Source organism: Abramis brama, assembly GCF_963993115.1.
Source record: "Abramis brama genome assembly, chromosome: 2".
Lineage (NCBI taxonomy): Eukaryota > Metazoa > Chordata > Actinopteri > Cypriniformes > Leuciscidae > Abramis > Abramis brama.
The window spans coordinates 43530799-43550146 of NC_139964.1; the positions used below are offsets into that span (position 1 = coordinate 43530799).

The 19348-nt window shown below is 35.1% G+C and overlaps 2 protein-coding genes across 3 annotated transcripts; one reads left to right on the top strand and one right to left on the bottom strand.

The window, feature by feature from the left end:
• Nucleotides 1–917: 917 nt before the first annotated feature.
• On the top strand, nt 918–17432 carry ubac2 (UBA domain containing 2). Of its 2 annotated transcripts, none has more exons than XM_084105809.1 (9): nt 918–1153; nt 2042–2169; nt 2974–3093; nt 5957–6063; nt 10736–10859; nt 11557–11604; nt 12675–12929; nt 15453–15590; nt 15741–17432. In XM_084105809.1, exons 1-9 carry the CDS (start codon nt 1120–1122, stop codon nt 15846–15848), a joined length of 1062 nt encoding a protein of 353 aa, XP_083961935.1. In that variant the 5' UTR covers nt 918–1119; the 3' UTR covers nt 15849–17432. The 2 variants fall into 2 exon arrangements, with proteins under 2 accessions (XP_083961935.1, XP_083961936.1); XM_084105810.1 differs by having other exon boundaries at nt 15456–15590.
• gpr183b (G protein-coupled receptor 183b) lies at nt 5759–9315 on the bottom strand. Its single transcript, XM_084105808.1, has 2 exons — nt 9141–9315; nt 5759–8292 (listed from the first exon to the last, which is right to left on the bottom strand). The coding sequence occupies exon 2, from the start codon at nt 8269–8271 to the stop codon at nt 7201–7203; it is 1071 nt and encodes a 356-aa protein (XP_083961934.1). The 5' UTR covers nt 8272–8292; nt 9141–9315; the 3' UTR covers nt 5759–7200.
• Nucleotides 17433–19348: the final 1916 nt, after the last annotated feature.

Here is a 19348-nt window from a genome sequence, read left to right on the forward strand (position 1 = left end):
CCCATATTTATCTGCTTCAAATTAAAGAAAGCTCATATCCATAAACTGTGTACATTGTACATTGATGTCAAGTGCAAAGGCTAAATGCAGGTATCCGGCAGGAATTCTAAATTCATTGTTAACCTATGCTTGGACAAGGACATATAATTTTAATTTTGTGAATTAATTTATTGTGGTAATTAAATTTACTTGTTCAAAATAAATTGTGCCATCCCCCATCACCAAAAAAAGGTAAACAAAATGTAGGCCTAAAGAAAAAATGTAATTCAAAAATAAAAAATAGAATAAATTACAAATGCATAAACACAGGGCAGGCTAACAACTCTAAAAAACATTGCTAAATTTTCCACTAAAAGAGGTGTTTCTCTGTTTATTTTAGCTCGTTAAAGTGCGTTTTTGAATGAAATTACCTTATTACAATTGATCGTTTAAAAAATTGTTAAAAGAAATATGATTATTAAAATGCTAGTGAGTTGTTACAAAGGTAGGCTAATGGTAATCTGGATTTTCACTCTTGAAAACAGTTAGGCTATTAAGTAAGCAACTGTGCTATTTATAACCATTGTAATCCGACAAAACCATGGATGATTAAAAACATGGACATCCACTCATTTTCATGTTTAGATCAGTTTCTGTAAGACAAATACATTTGTTATGAAAAACAGTTGACTATGGAAGGAAGCCCATTTCTGGCACATTAAATGAGAAAAAAAAAAAAAAAAACATGCTTTGGAAATTTGTTACGTTAGTCTAATTTGTTTTTAGAGTTGTTAAATGTTCGACGTACTGACTTATTTATGTGAAAAGTTAAAATTATGACATATATAAATAGCCATATTTATAAGTCAAAATTATTGACATAAAAGTCGAAACAACCCTCACCCGTGTGGTAAAGTCCCTAACTCACGGCCTCTAGTGGCTCATAACAGAAAACGCTTATTTCGTGGGAGTGACGCGGATGAAGTTTGTCTCCTGCGAGGCACCATCCTTGATACCCTTTCCCCTTTCCCTCTCTCATAGCTAGATTTCCATTTAGCTTCTAATGTTTTTACGTTGTAAATTCAGTGCCTTTAAAGCGTAATCTTGTTAGTCTTCTTAGTTATATTCCGCGTAAGTGGCATGATGTTTACGTCCACCGGTTCGTGGGGATTGTGTAAGTATAGCTCAAAATCATCATGTCATGAAGATCATATCCTGCTGTCATTCATTCAGATTAAAGCTCAGTCGTCATGACCTTTAATCGATTACTATCGCACTTCACACATCATCCTTACTTTCAAATGATTTTGCTTTGACTCATGATTTAAGGCAGGAAGTGTTGCTGTCGTTTTAAAATTTGGGGGTGAAACCAGGCGCTGCTCTCGGAAATGCGACATGACACAGAATTATCATTTGTGTGTTATTATATTATTGTGTTAAGTCTTTACTATGAGAGCTAGCTAGACATATAGAGACTGAATGAACTCTTCTTAAAATCACCATAACCAACACCACCTTCTTGAAAAACGAAAGCCAAAGAGCCTCACATTATTACTGATGTAATCATGAAAATTCACTTACCTTTTCTTAAGCTGTTTTAAGCCTGTGACTTTATTTCTTCTGTGAAATACAAAAGAATTATATCTTTCGATTTTAAATTTGGTTTACATTTTTTAAAAATGCCATAGACAGTTTGAGGGTTTAAGATACCAAAACATAGAAGAATATTGATTATTTGAATGTACTGAAAGAGTAAGTTTTATAGAATAAAGTGATACATGTCATGAGTTTATTTAAATTAAAATATTTTTTTTCAACGGAAATAAAATATCTATGTCATGTCATTGACCCATATAAAAAACTTTAAAAAAAACTTTAATAGTAGGCTATTTCAATGATACTAAAATAACACTGACATAAACCAGTGTGTCTGACTGCCGTCTATGCTGACTGCACTTGGTGAACTCACATATTTACCAAAAGGACCTATATTTGGAAAATAAACTTTCATCCTTTGACATGACCAAGGATTTAACAATACAACTTCTCTGCTGTCCTACAGATAAAGCACCCCTGTCCAAGAGCTTACTGCTGCTTCCTACAGTCCTCTCTGTACTGCTGACTGTGCTTCTGCCTCAGTACCAGGATATGTTCATATACAACCTCCAGGCTGTCAGGCAGGGCAAACAGGTGAGATAATACACCAATCTTCTTGAATTTACTTGAATAATTCAGTGCACTGTATAAAATGTACACTTTTAAAGTCACCATGAAACTGAAGGTGTGGTAGTGTTTTCTTCGCTATTGCAATGTAAATGTTAGGCGGGACATGATTTTGTCCATCAGGAATTGATTGGATTGTTTTGGTTTGCAATAGCTGTGTGATCTTATGTGAGTGACAAATTGTGCCGCCCTTGTGCCGAAAACACATCACCTGACCAGAGAAGAGATGTTGTTGCAATAAGTTATTTTGATGGCAGATTACGAGGGCACACAAAAAAAAAAAAAAATAGTGTGTGAAATTGTGCACATATTAAATCATTTATAATACATACTCCAGTATTCCATTAAAAAATATAAAAATTGTCCATTTTGATTTCGTGGTAAATTTAACACTGTAAATTGCTCTAAAATGTTTTTGTAGTAAAATAATTTGGCTATTGTGTCAAAAGCAAGAAATAAAAAAAAAAATGGTTTTGCATATTGGTTATTAGATATTTAAAGGAGTAGTTCATTTGAGAATTTAAATTTCCTGATAATTTGCTCACCCCCTTGTCAATCCAAGATGTTGATGTCTTTCTTTCTTCAGTCGAAATCCAGTTTCATACTGGTCATAAAAGATGCGTTATTAGTCATTCTCTTGCCATAGTTCCTTTCGCCTTTTGTTGCTATCAATTTTCACATATAATCGATACATTTTATTGGATTGTGATTGTCTATAATATTTTTGAAATATTTCTAATGTTGTGTGTGTTTTCCCTGTCTCTCTTGTAGTTCTGGAGGCTGGTGAGTGGACGGCTCATCTGCCTGGACCTGAAAGACACTTTCTGCAGCAGTTTGCTTATCTACAATTTCCGCATATTTGAGAGGAGGTTTGGCAGCCACAAATTTGCTGTAAGTCTCAGGTGTCAATAATCCGCTCGTTAAGTCTGACGTCACGTGTCACTGCTTTCTGGTCCAAACACTCTATCAGATGCCAGAAGAAAACAAGGAACGGTGCTAATATACACTCACGGTGTGATGTAATACTACTTAAAATCTTTTATAAATCATTCAAATACTGGTCTCCGGGACGCAGTGAGCACGGCTGTTGAGATAGTATTGTCAAGTGAAACGAGTTGAGGCTTGGACCTGAAAACAGCATTCATTACATTGCAACTTAACAAGTGGCTAGCACCTTTTTTTTTACTTTTTTTTTTTACTTCTGTTTTTTATATTACATTGCAAAATCTATGCAGTACAAATATGAGATTTATTTCTAAAAAAAAAAAGAAAAGTTTTTGGAAAGCGCAAAGTGGTTTTCAGAAAGTCTCAAAATATTTTTTAGTTTTTTTACTTTAACTTTTAGGGGAGTGACCTTTTCCTTACACTGTTTGTGAAGTATTAGTTAATATAAATGTTAATGGAGTATTTACACCAAATGCCTCTGCTTTGCTGTACCGAAGAACCCATTTTCTTAAAATATTCCCTGCGTAAAATTGTACGGTATATAAATATATAAATTCATAATCATTAGAGCTGTCAGGCGATTACATTTCTTAATCTAATTAATTACATAATGTGCTGATTGATTAATTTAAATTAATTACAAATTAATCGCACGTCAATTTTGGCTTATAAATTACACGCCAAAAGTCACACTTCAGTTTAAGGTCCAATTCTTACTATTAACTGCGACTTTTGCCTCTTACTGCTTGCTTATTAATATTTAGTAATGTAGTTGTTAAGTTTAGGTGTTGAGTAGAATTAAGGGATGTAGAATAAGATCATGCAGAATAAGGCATTAATATGTGCTTTATAAGTACCGTATATACCCGACTATAAGACGACCCTGAATATAAGACGACCCCCCCATTTTCCAGACTTATTTTTGGGACAAAAAGAGATTTTTGTGGAAAAAAATCTGGTTTTAACAGAAAATAATTTTATTTTAAAATTGCAGTGATAATTCATTCTCTCTCTTCCAGCGCGTGCGCGCACCTTTCTCTCTCTCTCTCTCTTGCTCTGCGTCTCGCGCGCGCACCTCTCTCGCTCGCTCGCTCTGCGTCTCGCATGGCAGAGAGGAGCAGAGTTTTAAATTAATTAAGTTAAACACAGATATTATGTTGCTTCTCTAATTTTACATGCAAGTATAGCCGAAATCATTTGTCTTAATGGGTCGCGTTTCATTCATTTCATATTAATTCCGTTGTTCTTTCTCCCTTTCCCCCCGTGATTTTGTCTATATCGCGAATATAAGATGACCCCCCATTTTTTCAGCCTATTTTTAGGACAAAAACCTCGTCTTATATTCGGGTATATACGGTACTAATAAACAGCCAATATCCTAGTAATACTGTATGCTAATGCTAAGCAACTAGTTAATAGTGAGAATTGGACCATAAACTAAAGTGTTACCGATCATTTAAAGTCATTATTGTGTTAGATGAGAAAATCATTGAATAGACATTACGAAAAGTAACTTTAGAAAGTAATAATTAGATCCAACATAGAATTTATTACACATAAACTTTTAAAACTACAATGTTGCCAAAATATTTTTTCAGAAGCTGTATCTGAAGTGGCATTTAGGTACATTTACAAGAATCAGCTTTTACAAGAATTCAGCTCAGAGGTATGGAAGCCCATTCCTGCCACATAAGAAAAAAAAAATTATGACATACTTAAATCATAATTATTTATGATTTAAAAATACTCATATTATTAAAATTACTCATTCATGTGTTCACAATTCATCCTGTGTCGGGTCGCGTCAGATCAGTGAGCAGCAAGTCATAATTTCGATTTAGTTATGTCATAATTTTGACTTTTTATCTCGTAATTATTCATTTTAAAGTCATAATTTCGATTTAGTAAATCATAATTTCAACTTTTTATGTCATAATTATGATTTAAGTATGTCATAAATGCGGGAATGGGCTTCCATACAGAGGTGCCATTAATATGATTGCAAAATGAAATACTCTAAACCACCAGTAGGTTGCGGCAAGTCACTGTCTTAATGAGTGAATCATTCAGTCATTTATTCAGCCGATTCATTTCAAACGGCTGATTCGTTTAGCAATGAAGCAAATGGCCATTTTAATGAATAGGTCACTGAATTAATGGCTCACTCGATTCGTTAAAACCGCGGATTCATTCAGTAATGAAACACCACAGTGTGTGGCTTAGAGAAGCTCAACAGTTCTTGTGTCAATATTGTCTAAAATGTAACACAACATTAACGTCTTTAACTGTTGTATAAAATCAATATCACATTTGCAATCATACAGATCTTTAGGAAAACAGCACTCTTACTTGTGTGATTTTCTTAAACTATATGAAAGTACATAAATATTAGACAAAAACCCAAACGGGGATTTTTTTTTGCCCCCATTTTATACATTTTAGTGCCATTTTAACTGCATTCTAATAGGCTTCATTAAAGCAGTCAAAAGTATCAGTATAGCACTGACCACGCTACTAGTTCAAGATAAAGTGCATAAAGGTCAAACGGAAACTTGGAGCATTTGATCATTTGACTATTTTTTGGAAGCATTTAAAATATACAAAACTTAAGCAGGTTTTTATTTTTTATTTTTTAATGGAATCAAAAGACTTTTCACATGTTACCAAACATTTCCTTTAATGTGCTCACCCATTCACATGCTAATGACTTAAAACTTATATGTTTTATGTTGTTGTTAAAATGTCATTATGCTTTTGGAGAAAACTGTACACCTAAAACATTGTCATATTTTTGGACCATGATGTTTAGTCCTTCCTTTTTGGAGCCTGGATTCTCTCTGCTTTTGTGGACTTGCTGCTGACAGAGGCTCTTCGCTTCATGTTTGAACTTCAGGTGGATGTTCTTCCAGCTGGACTGTGAGTAACATGACTTTCTGTACCATGTTTAGCTCTTTACAAACTATTAGGCGTTTTCAACAGTTTTGCAATGTGCGTTTACTGTATGCTGCAAGCACAGAATGTATTATCAAAGAATGGCATCAAATTCAAATTCAGTCTGTTATGTAAAAGTGCTGTGGAACAAACATCAACTTCCCTTTTTGACATTGTCATTTGGATGAACTTTCTTGTCTCATTGTATTGTTGTAAAAGTATTCTTTACTTCACCAGTATATGAAATAAATGGTGAAATGACAAGGTCTTATGACTACAACAGGAACAGTATCTTGTGAAAGTGAAATACACTCTTAAGTCATTTCCTTTGTACTACTAGCTCTCAGACAATTCTTTATAAGATACTTTCATAGAGTGGTCTTGGTGATCTGTAATAACAACACTTTTTTTTTTTTTTTTTAGTCTTATGAAATCCACAAAGTACATGTTTCAGAAAACAAAGCATCATCTCTCAGCTTGACTTGTGACATCTTGGTTGATTCATCCACACTCACTTTTTCACAATAAAAACAGCTTTATGATATAGTTTAACTGCCGTATTTTGCAATTTTCAAACGTATTTATGGAAAAACCATTATCTGTTCTTCAGTAAAGGGATAGTTCTCCCAAAAATGCCCAAACCCTTTTGACTTTCTGTCTTCTGTGGACAAAAAAAAAAGATATTTTGAAGAATGATAATAACCAAACCGTTTTGGTGGCCATTGTATGGTCCAAAAAAAGACAAAAACAAGCCACACCAGCTAGACATTTGTTAAAATGTCTTCTTTTATGTTCCATAGAAGAAAGTAAGTCATGCCATTTTGAAACTGGTTAATAAATATTGACAGAATTTTCAATTATCAATTACATTTTGAATGAACATTTTTTTTCCTCTCTCAACTTGGATGGCAGTGCTTGCCTAGTGTCCACCTGTTTCATGAAGTGTGTGCTGTTTAAAATGTGGAGTGACACATTTGGTGTCTATGACCATTAGTGACCATTTAGGCCATTTGCGGTATCAGTTAGCCTCGTTAGTGGCTTTTAACCCTCAATTCTTTTTTCCCACATGCAAGTTTGTTGTGACGTTTCATCACCTTATGTCGGCTTTTGTCGGTAACAGTTTTACTGACCTTCTCTAATCGAGTTCATAGGTATTTTGTTGTTTTTGCGGCGTGTGCCGTGCACATCACCTGTGCCTGAACTTTCATGCGAGGCTCTTCCAACACTGGAGAAGTGGGTGCCAACCTGCCACTTCATCATCCTCATCACTTTCTGCTTATAGCCTTTACACGCGAAGAAGTAAACAAAGGGATCCAGGCATGAATTCAGGTTCATAAGACACACTGTAATATGCAGGGATATCTGAAAGGACTGAAGCTCCATGCAGTCTGGTTCATAGATAAGTTTCCGAATCATGTATTGCAGGAGGTCTAGATGGTATGGGCTGAAACACACCACAAATACAAATACCACCCCTGCGATAACTCCTCTTGCTTTTTTGGTCCTTCCAGAACGTTCCGTTAGCTGATTCGACTTTGCTGCTTGACATAGTTTATGGGTCAGTATGGAATAGCAAGCGATAATTATCGCAACCGGGGCGACAAAGCCTAGAACTACTCCTGTGATCAGCATGTAGGGCAGCCCTTTGAAAACTCCCTCAAAATTGGGGTATTCCATACAGGTGATACGGCCATCAGACTCCTCTCTGGTCAATTTAATGGTCAGGAGAGGCAATGTCTGGGCAAACACCAGCAGCCATATGGCAAAACACACAAACTTTGCGTTTTTTGCCTTTCTCAATTTCACCAGCCTCAGAGGAAACACCAGTGCCACAAAACGATCGACTGCCAGACAGGTCATGAAGTTAACTCCGGCATAGCAGTTCAAATAGAAGAGCAGTGCTGTGGCTTTACAGAGTCCTTCCCCCATGGGCCAGTTGAAGCCACGGCCGTAGTAAACAGCTCGTAAGGGAAGCGACAGGCAGAATAGTATATCAGACACAGCCAGGTTGGCAGAATAAAGAGTGGTTGAATTAAGTTTGGTGATTTTGTAGATCACCACATGAAGAGCCAGGGCATTTCCAAAAAGTCCCACTGGACATATGATGGAGTAGATCAGAGGTATGAGAACTTGCGCCACTGGACGATGATCATACAAGTTGGTGCAGTTTGGGCTGAAATTTTGATTCGTCATAGTTATACACAGGAGAGTTCACTGAAAAGAGAGAGGCAACTGGTATTATTTATTTATATATATATATATATATATATTATATTATATTATATTATATTATATATATATATATATATATATATATATATATATATATATATATATATATATATATATATATATATATGAATAGTTCAGATGCAAAAGCCTCTAAGTGCCATCTGAAATTTTCTTCTTGAATGATCATTTTTATCAAGCTTGTATATTTAAGTTCAGTAATTTCACTTAAATGACAATTAATAGGTCATTTTCATTGCTATTTAAGTGAAATTACTGAACTTAAATATACGAGCTTGATAAAAATGATCATTCAAGAAGAAAATGTCAGATGGCACTTAGAGGCTTTTGCATCTGAACTTCATATATACTAGCACTCAAAAGTTTGGGGTCGGTACAATTTTTTTAAATGTTTTTGAAAAAAGTCTCTTATACTCCCCAAGGCTGCTTTTATTTGATCAGAAATACAGTTTAAACAGTAATATTGTGAATTATTATTACAATTTAAAATAACTGTTTTCTATTTTAATGTCATTTAAAAAGTAATTTACTCCTATTCTGGCAAAGCAGCCATAACTCTATTCTTCATGTCACATGATCCTTCATAAATCATTCTAATATGCTGATTTGTTGCTCAAATAACATTTCTTATAATTATCAATGTTGAATACAGTTAATATGTTGCTTAATGTTAATATCTGCTTAATATTTTTGTGTAAACCAATAATTGCAAACATGGTCACCATAAAACTATATAAGATCTTTTCTGAAACATATTTTCTTTCCAAGACGTATACACTTTTATCTATAATTTAATGGAATGATATACTCACCAGATGGCATAGAGAAGATCTTTAGTCAGACATTTGTGCTACTCTTTCTCTATATCTAATCTCACTTTTAAAATGTAGCAGTATAAAAGTAAAAGTGAGTTTAGGATCTCTTCCTGCCACTTTCTAACTGTCTGTTACTCTGTTCATCTCTTTCCTTTTACCTCTCTCTCTTACTAGCAGTGTGGGGAGGCTGCTTGAGTTTATATGGGGAAGTGAAAAATCGTGTGGCTTTCACTGAGACTTTTTAGTACGTCAGACAACCATTACTGTTGATTTGTATTGAATCCCCATTGAGAAACGCATTTAGTTTCCTACATCAATACAAATTACATTTTAAAACTAAGTGAGCTAGTTAAGTCCTATCATCTTTTTTTTTTCTTTTTTTTTTATCAAGGAAACAATACAAAGGAAGTAACAATTAAAATGAGAAAATAAGTAATATATATATATATATATATATATATATTCCTGTCTTAATTAATAGTTGGCATTATCAGTTACCCCATTGTCTTTTCTGCACCTCTTAAATGGTTGATGCAACCATATTCTGAATTTTGCAATCATTGTTGCTTCATTGTACTGACAATTGGACGTTCATTTTATTGGCTCATCTGCTTTCCTCCATCTTAAAACTACTTGGAAACTACTTACCACAGAGCTTATCTATTGGACACATAAATTCTAACAAATATTATACTTATGTCTGTGAAATATGTATGCATTTGACGTACGGCACTTCTCTGTTTCCTCTTTTATTTGTATATTATATGAAGTATTGTGAGTAACAATATTTTAAAGCTTTTAAGCTTTATTACTTTAAAAATAATTATTAAGGTGAAGGAAACTGTTATTTCAACTAAAAGAGGACATATGCTATTTTACATTTTCAACTTCCTTTAGTGCGTAATGTGCTGTTTAAACGTGAAAAAGTTACAAAGCACAGTCTCTCCAAAATATCAGTAAGCACTGATTCCAAACTCCCTGAAACGCCTCAAATGTAGTCTTGAGTTTTCTTCTGGGAACGTACACATCAAAATATTTCCCATTTAAATAATTACCGCCCAAGGCATTCCCAAAAAAAGGGGGACGTGGTCTCTCATTGAGTTGTAAGGGGTATGACATTTCCTAAACATGCTCAAAGCAGTTGACCAATCACAACACACTAGTTCAGCCAGCCAATCAGAGCACATTGTGCTTTTTGGAAGGAGGGGCTTCATGGAGACCAGAACTAAATAGAGCATTACTGACAGACTGAGAAGAGAGGTTCTGCGACAGTGTAAAATATGTGAATTTTATTTTTTATTTTTTATTTTTTATTTTAATTCAAGCATCAAAACCTATTCTAGTTGACCCCAAAAACAAGTCACTAAATTTAAACATTTCTTGAAAATACATTTTGCATATGAATATATTTTATACTTTTTTTCAAAACCATATGAAACTAAGATAAGGATTATATTTCTAAGAACTTCACATGTGTTTTAAACTAGATTTTAAGATTTTCTCTTTAGACACTGTCATATGTTACTATCAGCAAGGTTGAGGAGTGACTTTCAGTGATTTTTCCCTGTTTCTAACTTGTTTTTTTTTCTCAGGCTGGGCCCAGTCTTTGCTCTCTTTGTGCCTTTCTACAACTCCATCCCACGTGTTCAGGTCACTCAGCTGCTTGGCCATGTCTCAATCACAAACAAGTCTCTGACATACATTGTGGGTGCACAGGTGAGCTCAGACTGCAATTAACAAATCCTTTTTTTAATTTTTTTAGGATTTCCCATTTTGCTAGTTTATCTCAAAAGCTACATAGAAAAAGTAAAAGTCACTGCTGCATGAGATCTCAAGATAATAAGCTGCATTTACTGGCAGTCGCACGCTTTCTTCACAAGCAAGTGAAGTTCAAATGCAGTTTAAATGGTTAAAACACCATTTTGCAAGAGCAGAAACCACAAATAAAATGTCTGTAAGATAACAGAGGCAAGACACATGAGAAATCCTGCAGTACCTGAGAGCATATTATTTGTGGTTGTGTTTCGGGGCTGTTTTTTGATATTAAAGATAACAGATGAAGTTGCACATTTACTCAGTAGAAAAACAGACAAGAGTAGATGGCATTTGAACATTTAAAGATTCATCACCATTTTCAGTCCTGCATACACAAGCATGGCTTTAACATACCCACTTCCAACTAACCAACGTATTTTAACCTTGTAATATTAGATGATTTGGTTTCATTAAGTTAATGTTTTTTTGTTCCACTCTTGCATCAAATAAAATGTTTCTTTATATCATGCAATTGTTTATGGATGCAGTTAGGGCTGGTTGTAAATTAGTGTTGCTGGTTTGAGAGGCATCAGAGATATTTTGTAGATGTAAAAGTTCTGAATTTCTTCTGTGGTCTGCTCTTTTATCTTTTCATCAGCTCCTGACGTCAAGTGCCTACATGTGGATTGTTGCTTGTAGTGGACTGGTAAGAATAACAGCTCATGTAGATTTGCATCACATTACACTTCTGTGTTTGCTTGTCTTGATCTGAAATGGTCTTTAGTAAGTTTGATTACAAGTGCATAGTGAAGTTAAATACGACACACAATCATAAAGCGAGATCCACTGGTCTGAGAAGTCATTGTTACCATAGAAATAAAATTGTTGTGGAGATTTTTGGAGGGTAGTGGAAATTAGCTAGGTAACATTAAATAAATAGGTACCTTCCTATAGCTACTATAGGATGATTTACCATTAGAGCTTACAGTGATGGTGTTTTCTTGTCAAAAAAAATACATTAAAAAGATGAAAAACTCCCTGTACCATTTTTCATATTTTGAAGAATGTTTTTGTTTTTGCCAGTACAATGAAAGTCAATGGGGTCCGAAAAAACTTTAGACTCCATTCACTTTAATTGTATAGACAAGAAAAAAGCACACACAATTCAAAATTTCTTCTTTTCTGTTCCACTGAATAAAGAAATTCAAACTGGTTTGCAATGACATGTCCAGGTGAGACTTCTATTACTAGTGCCATATAGCAATACAAGTCGAACTGTCTTGAGCATTATCTCTGCTTGCAAAATGAGCTGGCAGTGCGTAGATGAGGAAAATATGTGTGTCAACTTTTAGAAGTACATTACCATACAGTAGATCTCTTAAAAACTAATAGAAATAGGTTAAAAGCAACTAAACTCTTTTGACTTGATGGTTTAATTATTCTGGCTTGAAAGATTTTTTTTGAAAGGTTCTAGAAAAACTTGTAATGCTTTTAAAAAAAAAAATTATATTTAACTTCTGAAGCCTCGTTTATTAGCCACCTGCGCTCTATTATACTTACAACATGTCTGTGGCACAGCTTGAGGCTGTCTACACTGTTCCTAATCCATTAGTCCTGTTGTCGGAAGTAGCACAAACACTTGGAGTATGTCATAAATAGAATGGGGCATCGGTTTACTCTCTGGGATCATTGATAAAAATAGGTTCTATTGTCTTTTGTTGTTGTTGCGTTACTGTCAAGTTTGTATGCTAAGCGTTTACAATCACTCTGTTCCAGATCGCAGGCATGTTTTATTACAGTAATAAGTTGGCTGTCCAGAAGTTCTTGCGTGTGCCAGAATGGGTGGCCCGATGTGGTTCTGTGCTCCTAGAGCCGGTGTTCTCAGATTCTGAGCCCACTGCAGAGGCGCCGCTGGGGATGGGTGCTACTTTGGACATCCAGAGACAGCAGAGGATGGATATGCTGGACCAGCAACTGCTCCTGACTCAGCTGGCAAACCTCAGGAGAAATGCACAGCAACAGCAGGCTCAGGTACTTCTACATTACTTTTATTACAGGGACAGTCCCTCTGGAAATTCCTGGGGTTAAGTGACTCAGTACAGAGCTTTAACCACACGGCTATTCCACCACCCCCTCAGATGACGAAGAAGAACTAGCCTTAGGAACTAGGAGATAGCTTAAGGTCAGCTGAATAACTCTTCTTCTTTTTCTTTCACTTTTACAAGAGATAAGAGCATCTTGTATCTCACTTACAGCCATGGTTTAGAACAGTAGTTTGTTTTTAATCTTTCTTTTTTTTTAATCAGAAACAATTATTGAGGGGAGAAAATAATTATGATTTCTTGAGTTTTATGTATTTTTTTTTAGCATTTTAATGAAGGTCAGGGTGTGTTCACACTTGTAGTTCGGTTTGCTTGGTTCTTTTGGTCCAGACCAAAAAAAAAAAAAACATTTAATCCTGGTCTGCTTAGCATTCACATTGGCATTTTTAACACCGAATCTAAAGATATCGAATCTAAAGTCATAGGGATATTTTCACAACCTGATCGGCTTTTATGACGTGTATTTTGTGACAGAACTTACCAAACTACAAAATGATCCTGTGTGCTGGTCTAAATGCATTCGTTGTATGTACATAGCCTACTGTACCTATGATGGTATTTTGATCTGCTGCAAGGAGACTGGTTCTGATGCCTGTACAGAACTTGTGATGGGCAACAACTATGACAAGAAAAAAAACAATTTTCATTTTTTCGAAACTTTTTTGAAAAAAGCATGGTCATTTTTAGGGTCGCATCTTGTGATATCATGTCCTGTTTTTGGTTCGTTTACATGTCTTTGGTCCGTGTTGCTTTCATATTTCATTCGAACTACTCCAGAGTTCGTTATGGGTCTCGGTCCGCTTGTTTGGTGCGCACCAGGGTTCGGATGGCAGCGTTCTCACTTAATCAAATGAACCGCATTGACAGAGCAATCGCACCAGGGTTCCTTTTAATCAAACCAAACATGCCAAGTGTGAACCACACCCTTACCTTAGAGTAGTGCTTCATGATTCTGGACAAGTTGAGAATCACACACTTTTTTTTTTTTTAAAATAGAGGTCACGATTATGAATGGACAACTAAACAAAAAAGCTAGGTTGACAAAATGGTAATTGCTAAAAATTGATTTGAATTAATCACAAAAGTGATTCACTGATTCAGGTCCCTGTACTATGTCCTATGTTTTTGGATTGGATATGTGAATTTGTGTCATAATTAGTGTTTTAGGTGTTTTTGGTATAATTTTACCTGATTGATACAGTCAACCTAATCAAGATCTGCTTTTTCAAAACAGCAGCATGTGCAATCAATGTGAAATCACTGGTATAAATGGAATTTTATTTTATTTTGCCTTTATGAGTTGGAAGAATTTTCTATTTAAAAAATATTTCCTTCAGGGTATATTCACATATTATTAGACTAGAAACCATGCTGTTAGTAGGGTTTAATGTTTTCCATAACTCAGTAATGTTTTCCTAATCAGAGGAGTAGAAACCAAAACTCTTGAACAAGCTCTATTTCCATATTTCTGTCACTCAGATCAGACAAGATATTAGGCAGTAATTCTTGTTTATCTTTTTTCCATTCATTCTCTTTGTTTTTGAACAAGAGGAAGTTGGTAGTTTCCTGTGAACAAACTCAGATACCCACATGTTTTCATCACAGATGCCCGATACAAGAAGAACATTTTGTCGTTTATGAAAATGAGAAGTTTTTTTCAGAAAATTAATTAGCATAGAACATTCTTATTTTCTGACATTTTCTTGACATTTCCTAATGTCACTTTGAGTCCTACTGTATATGTACTTATGAATTTAGGCCTAGAGTCTGCTTACGCTGTAACTGGTAGATATAAAAATGTTGTTAGGATCATGCTGACAGGTTGCTCAGTCTTTTTTTATGGGAGGTTTTGAATGTGGAGTGAAAAATATCACTACTGTTACAAAAAAAAAAAAAAAACGGCCTCTATTACTGAACCTCTTGTAAGGTTCTATACTGAACTATACTTTCTTTAAAGTCAGCATGAAACAAAAAATTGCAATTGTATTTTCATCCCTATGATGGCTAGGGTTGGGAATCGAAATCCGGTTCCATTTTAGAACTGGATCCAAATTTCCAAGAACCGGGGATTTGATGACATGTGAATTATGCTTGCTACGCGTCTACATTTAAAGTAATGAACTTGAGCACACAAAAGACGTGCCTTGAATTGCCCCTAAAGCGCACACAGATAGCTGCCTCTAATATAATGAGTGAATACTGAATTTAGTGTTCATTCGCGTCGTCTTGTCTTGAACGGACACATATACACAAAATTATGTCAAAATATCCTTGTAAACACAGTAGATTTTGTCTTAAGTTGTCTTAAAGTGACAGCAGCCTACTGTCATTTGAGTTATTATTGATTCATTTGTAATAAACACTGCAATTTTCCATAAAAAATAGTACATTTTGATTTCATGGTGACTTTAAAATGTGATGTTTAATTCCTGGCATTAATGGCTGTCCACAGCAGACAGGTCTCCTGAATTGGAACAGATTCTTCCCCACCTTACGGCACAGAGGACAGAACCGACACCAAGAGGGTCCTCAGCCACAACAGCCCCCCTATACGCACCCGCCGGATAACACAGATGTGGTTGAAGAACAGGTGAGATCTCAAGTACTGTTTTCTTTTTATTTGTTTCACTCCTTATTAATTACACCATCTATCAGGAAGATTTGTTTAGCCTCATGGGTTGCCAGATTCAACAATTTTTCCCAGATACTAAATTTTTATTTTATACTATTTTATTTATAGGTTGCAAGATTAATGGAGATGGGTTTCTCAAGGATGGATGCCCAAGAAGCTCTTAGAGCATCTAATAATGACATTAACATCGCAACAAACTTTTTGCTTCAGCACTAAAACAAAATAAATTGAAGATGACTAAGAGGACAAGGGAAACAAGTTGAAAAGTACTCAAGAACACAACTCTGGTGTCATAACTACACCTGTTGGAAGAAGTTAACAGTCGACTTTGGTACTCAACTCACAGGAGCTGATGATGGCACTTTCTTTCTGGCTGCTTATTGAATGAGCAGTGTGGCGCGCCTGCTGTTGTGTATTGCTACTAGGAATTGACTTGCAATTGCAGCCCGATCAACAGGACATGGCCAACATGGTGGATCATCAAACATTGTGTCTCAGGGCTTGTGTCATTTGGCGTTGTCCTTAAACCTATATCTTCTAATAATTCAAAAATCCTATAATATATTGATGAATTATCAAACCACATGCTGTTTTGCTATAAATAAACTGAAGTCTTAATGGTATAGTTCATCCAGAAATGGACTTGGCCTGATGTTCCAAAGCTGGAATGACATGAGGGTGAGTAAGTGATGACAGAATTGTAATTATTATTTTTTTTTTTTTTAGGTAAACTGTTCCTTTTTTTAGGTCAAGTCAATAAAGGGCTAGTTGTATGGCAGTGTATTTAAAGTACACCTGGACGTATTGGCTTCTTGAAGAGACCTCTGCCACTGACAGGCCAGAATCAATCTGGAATTTAGTCCAGAACTGACTAATCAAAGTTTGGAAAACTACTACAAAATGTGTGAAAGCATGAGATCTAATAATCTCTCAAAGCATCGGAATACGTTTTTTTTTTTGTGTTTTTTTTTTACCGAAACACAAATTGTGTCATTGTAATTGTGACTTTGGTGTCTGAAAAGTCAATAATATTAAGAGGATATCTGTCTGTGTTGATCTGAGAGTGGGACAAAGTTTGTTTTAACAGCATGATTTCTCGGTCGTATAAAAAGACAACGTAAAATATTGTTTAAAACAACTCATTGAAGTGAGTATTGATACCCATAACCAGCATTAAAATCATGTCTTTAAAGAACATAGCCTTTTAAACAATATACATTTTTGAGATTTTGATGTTTTATGCTAATAAGACTGTTTATGTGAATGTTATTTTTTTATTATTATGCTACACAGTGTTTGATTTTGTCTAATCAAGTGGTGTTCAAACTTTTAAAAAAAACAAAAAAAAAACTTTAGCTTCTCTTAAGATAAATTGTTTTTACTCTGCCAGAAAAACACTGGTCCACCCGAAAGCAAATCATGCAATGTTCTGTGAATACCTATTGTGGTCAAATAGTAAGATGTATTACTTTTGATAACTTAACACTTTAAGATGGTCTTTAAATATGAAGACTAAACTCGTTCGGTAAACCACCAGACTAGAATTTTAACAGGCAGTCAATCCAATTGTCTTGAATGTGTGGCAACAGATTTTAGAGAATAGAATACAATGTACAATGCCTGGACACAAAATCTGTACCCAAAAGCTACCTCTTTTATATTTGCTGTGTTAAACACTCATCACTTAAATCCATCAAAAAAAAAATTAATTTAACCAATATGATGTTGTAGCTACTCTTAAATAATGGATTAATATGTCCAACAGTAAAAGCAAATAAATAATGATCATGATGTGTAAAACTCTATTTGTGTACAATTCAAGTAAAATTGGCCACTCTGAACCATACACACTTGTCAAGCCATAGATGGCAGTGTTTCACTGAGCTAGAGGTAGAATGAGACAGACTATTAGTAGAACAATGATTGGACTTCCCACTGTTTGATCAAAAGAGCCAAGAGCCAAATTTAAAGACATAGCATGTTTTTTTCAAGTACTGGCATACACATAAACTGCATTAGCTTGGAAAATGGAGATACTTAGTATAATTTGAGTTAAAGAAATCAGGAATAAGAAACTGAAGATATTTTGGAAAAGAATATAATGAAGTGTCCAGGTGGATGAATAGCACTGTAACAGACAGCGTATGAATGTTTATACAAAAAATAATAATAATCTGTTTTAATTTAATTCAATTTTATCTCTATATTGCTTTTGACAATTCTTTCCAAAATAGTTTTACAAAGATATGTGCCTTACAAAAACCCAATCCAAATGTGACAGGAAAAACTCTGAGATGTTTAATCTGACATATCTCAAGACTAAAGAAAACATTTGAATTGAACATTTTATTTTCATACAATAGCTTTTATTCTTTTCAACTAAATCTGTATTATCTACTAAAGTTTAGCATTGCACTTTGGGCAAATTTTTATATGTAGATTTAAATATAGTTGTTTTCTTAGTCTGGTGCAGTAATCATAACAGACATTAAAGCTTCTGATTATGGGTCTGTCAGTCCTGACCTTTAAGGACATTCTTGGATTCAGTGGTCAGAATTCAAAGGTTAATGTTTCGGCTGAAATGTGGTTTAGTCAATATCATGGTTCAGTAAATGTCAAAGGATTTATGAAATGACACCGTGAAGTAGCCAGGAATTGTTGGAGAATGAACTCTAGAAAAGCAGCTTAAAAGATGGGGTCAATTTAAAGTAAATTGTACTGTATAATATCTGCATCTTATGGATCCGTTGCTTTTAAAATTATTGCATTTCATCCTCATACATTTGTAGTGGTGCAGTTTCATTTGCATTTATTGTCATAAATCACTCAGTGGCAGTGTATTGTTTCAGGTTTTGTAACCTACTTCAGCACGCAGGTTACATAAATTCAGATTTGGAGGAATTTTACCAGTCCTAGACTGCTACACCGAGGTAGTAGTTCGAAGTTCATCTTAAATACATTATTTTCCCCACAAGCACTTTGATGCAGCTTACAATCTTTTCAGAAGTCTCATATGTTGTAGAACTAACCAATCAGCAAAATCAAGATAATCTAACACTGGCTGCATCCGAAAACTTAGGCAGCTGAATTGTTGCCTCACTGCCTTATAGGCAATGACTGCAGGCAGCGTTTGCGCAAGAAGTCTTCGAATACCTCACGAATTTCAGACAGACTTCTGAGGCAGCGTTTAATAATCTACAGCAAAATAGAGCAAGCCATGGTGAGGACAAAAATAATTATTAAATTAGTAATTTCTCGCTAGAAATTACATCAGAAGTGGAAAACGTTGGTCAAAAACTCATTTACACACAAACTGACCAGCAACCGCAACTTTCAGATGCCATCTTTTTCTAGTTCAACTGTCACAGAATGGAAAGCACAGGATTGTGGGATATCAAAGGCAGCGAAGGATAGCCTACATCTATGCTTGCCTTCAAAACTCAGTCAGATGAAGGTATCTCAGGAGACAGGAAGTGAAGCTAACTTTGGGTTTGGACGTGCCTTGATGCCTTCTTACTGCGTCCTCCGAAGGCAGCATTTTTAAGTTTTCTACAGGTGTGAGCTGTTAAAGAGGCCCCATTTGCCCCATCTGGTGGCCTTATAGTATCCATTTACTGCCAGAACCTTCCAGATGTCACATATCACCTGACCTCATCACTGAGGTGGTGATGTCGCTCAACCACCGGGACTCTTGTCAAGAGACAACTTCAGCATTA

Bases quoted from the DNA above. Each gene is read 5' to 3' on its own strand.
- ubac2 (XM_084105809.1), top strand. From the start codon at position 1,120: ATGATGTTTACGTCCACCGGTTCGTGGGGATTGT. The intron at 11,605-12,674 runs GTAAGAATAACA...ACTCTGTTCCAG, and splicing joins TTGTTGCTTGTAGTGGACTG to ATCGCAGGCATGTTTTATTA. The intron at 15,591-15,740 runs GTGAGATCTCAA...TTTTATTTATAG, and splicing joins CAGATGTGGTTGAAGAACAG to GTTGCAAGATTAATGGAGAT.
- gpr183b (XM_084105808.1), bottom strand. From the start codon at position 8,271: ATGACGAATCAAAATTTCAGCCCAAACTGCACCAACTTGTATGATCAT.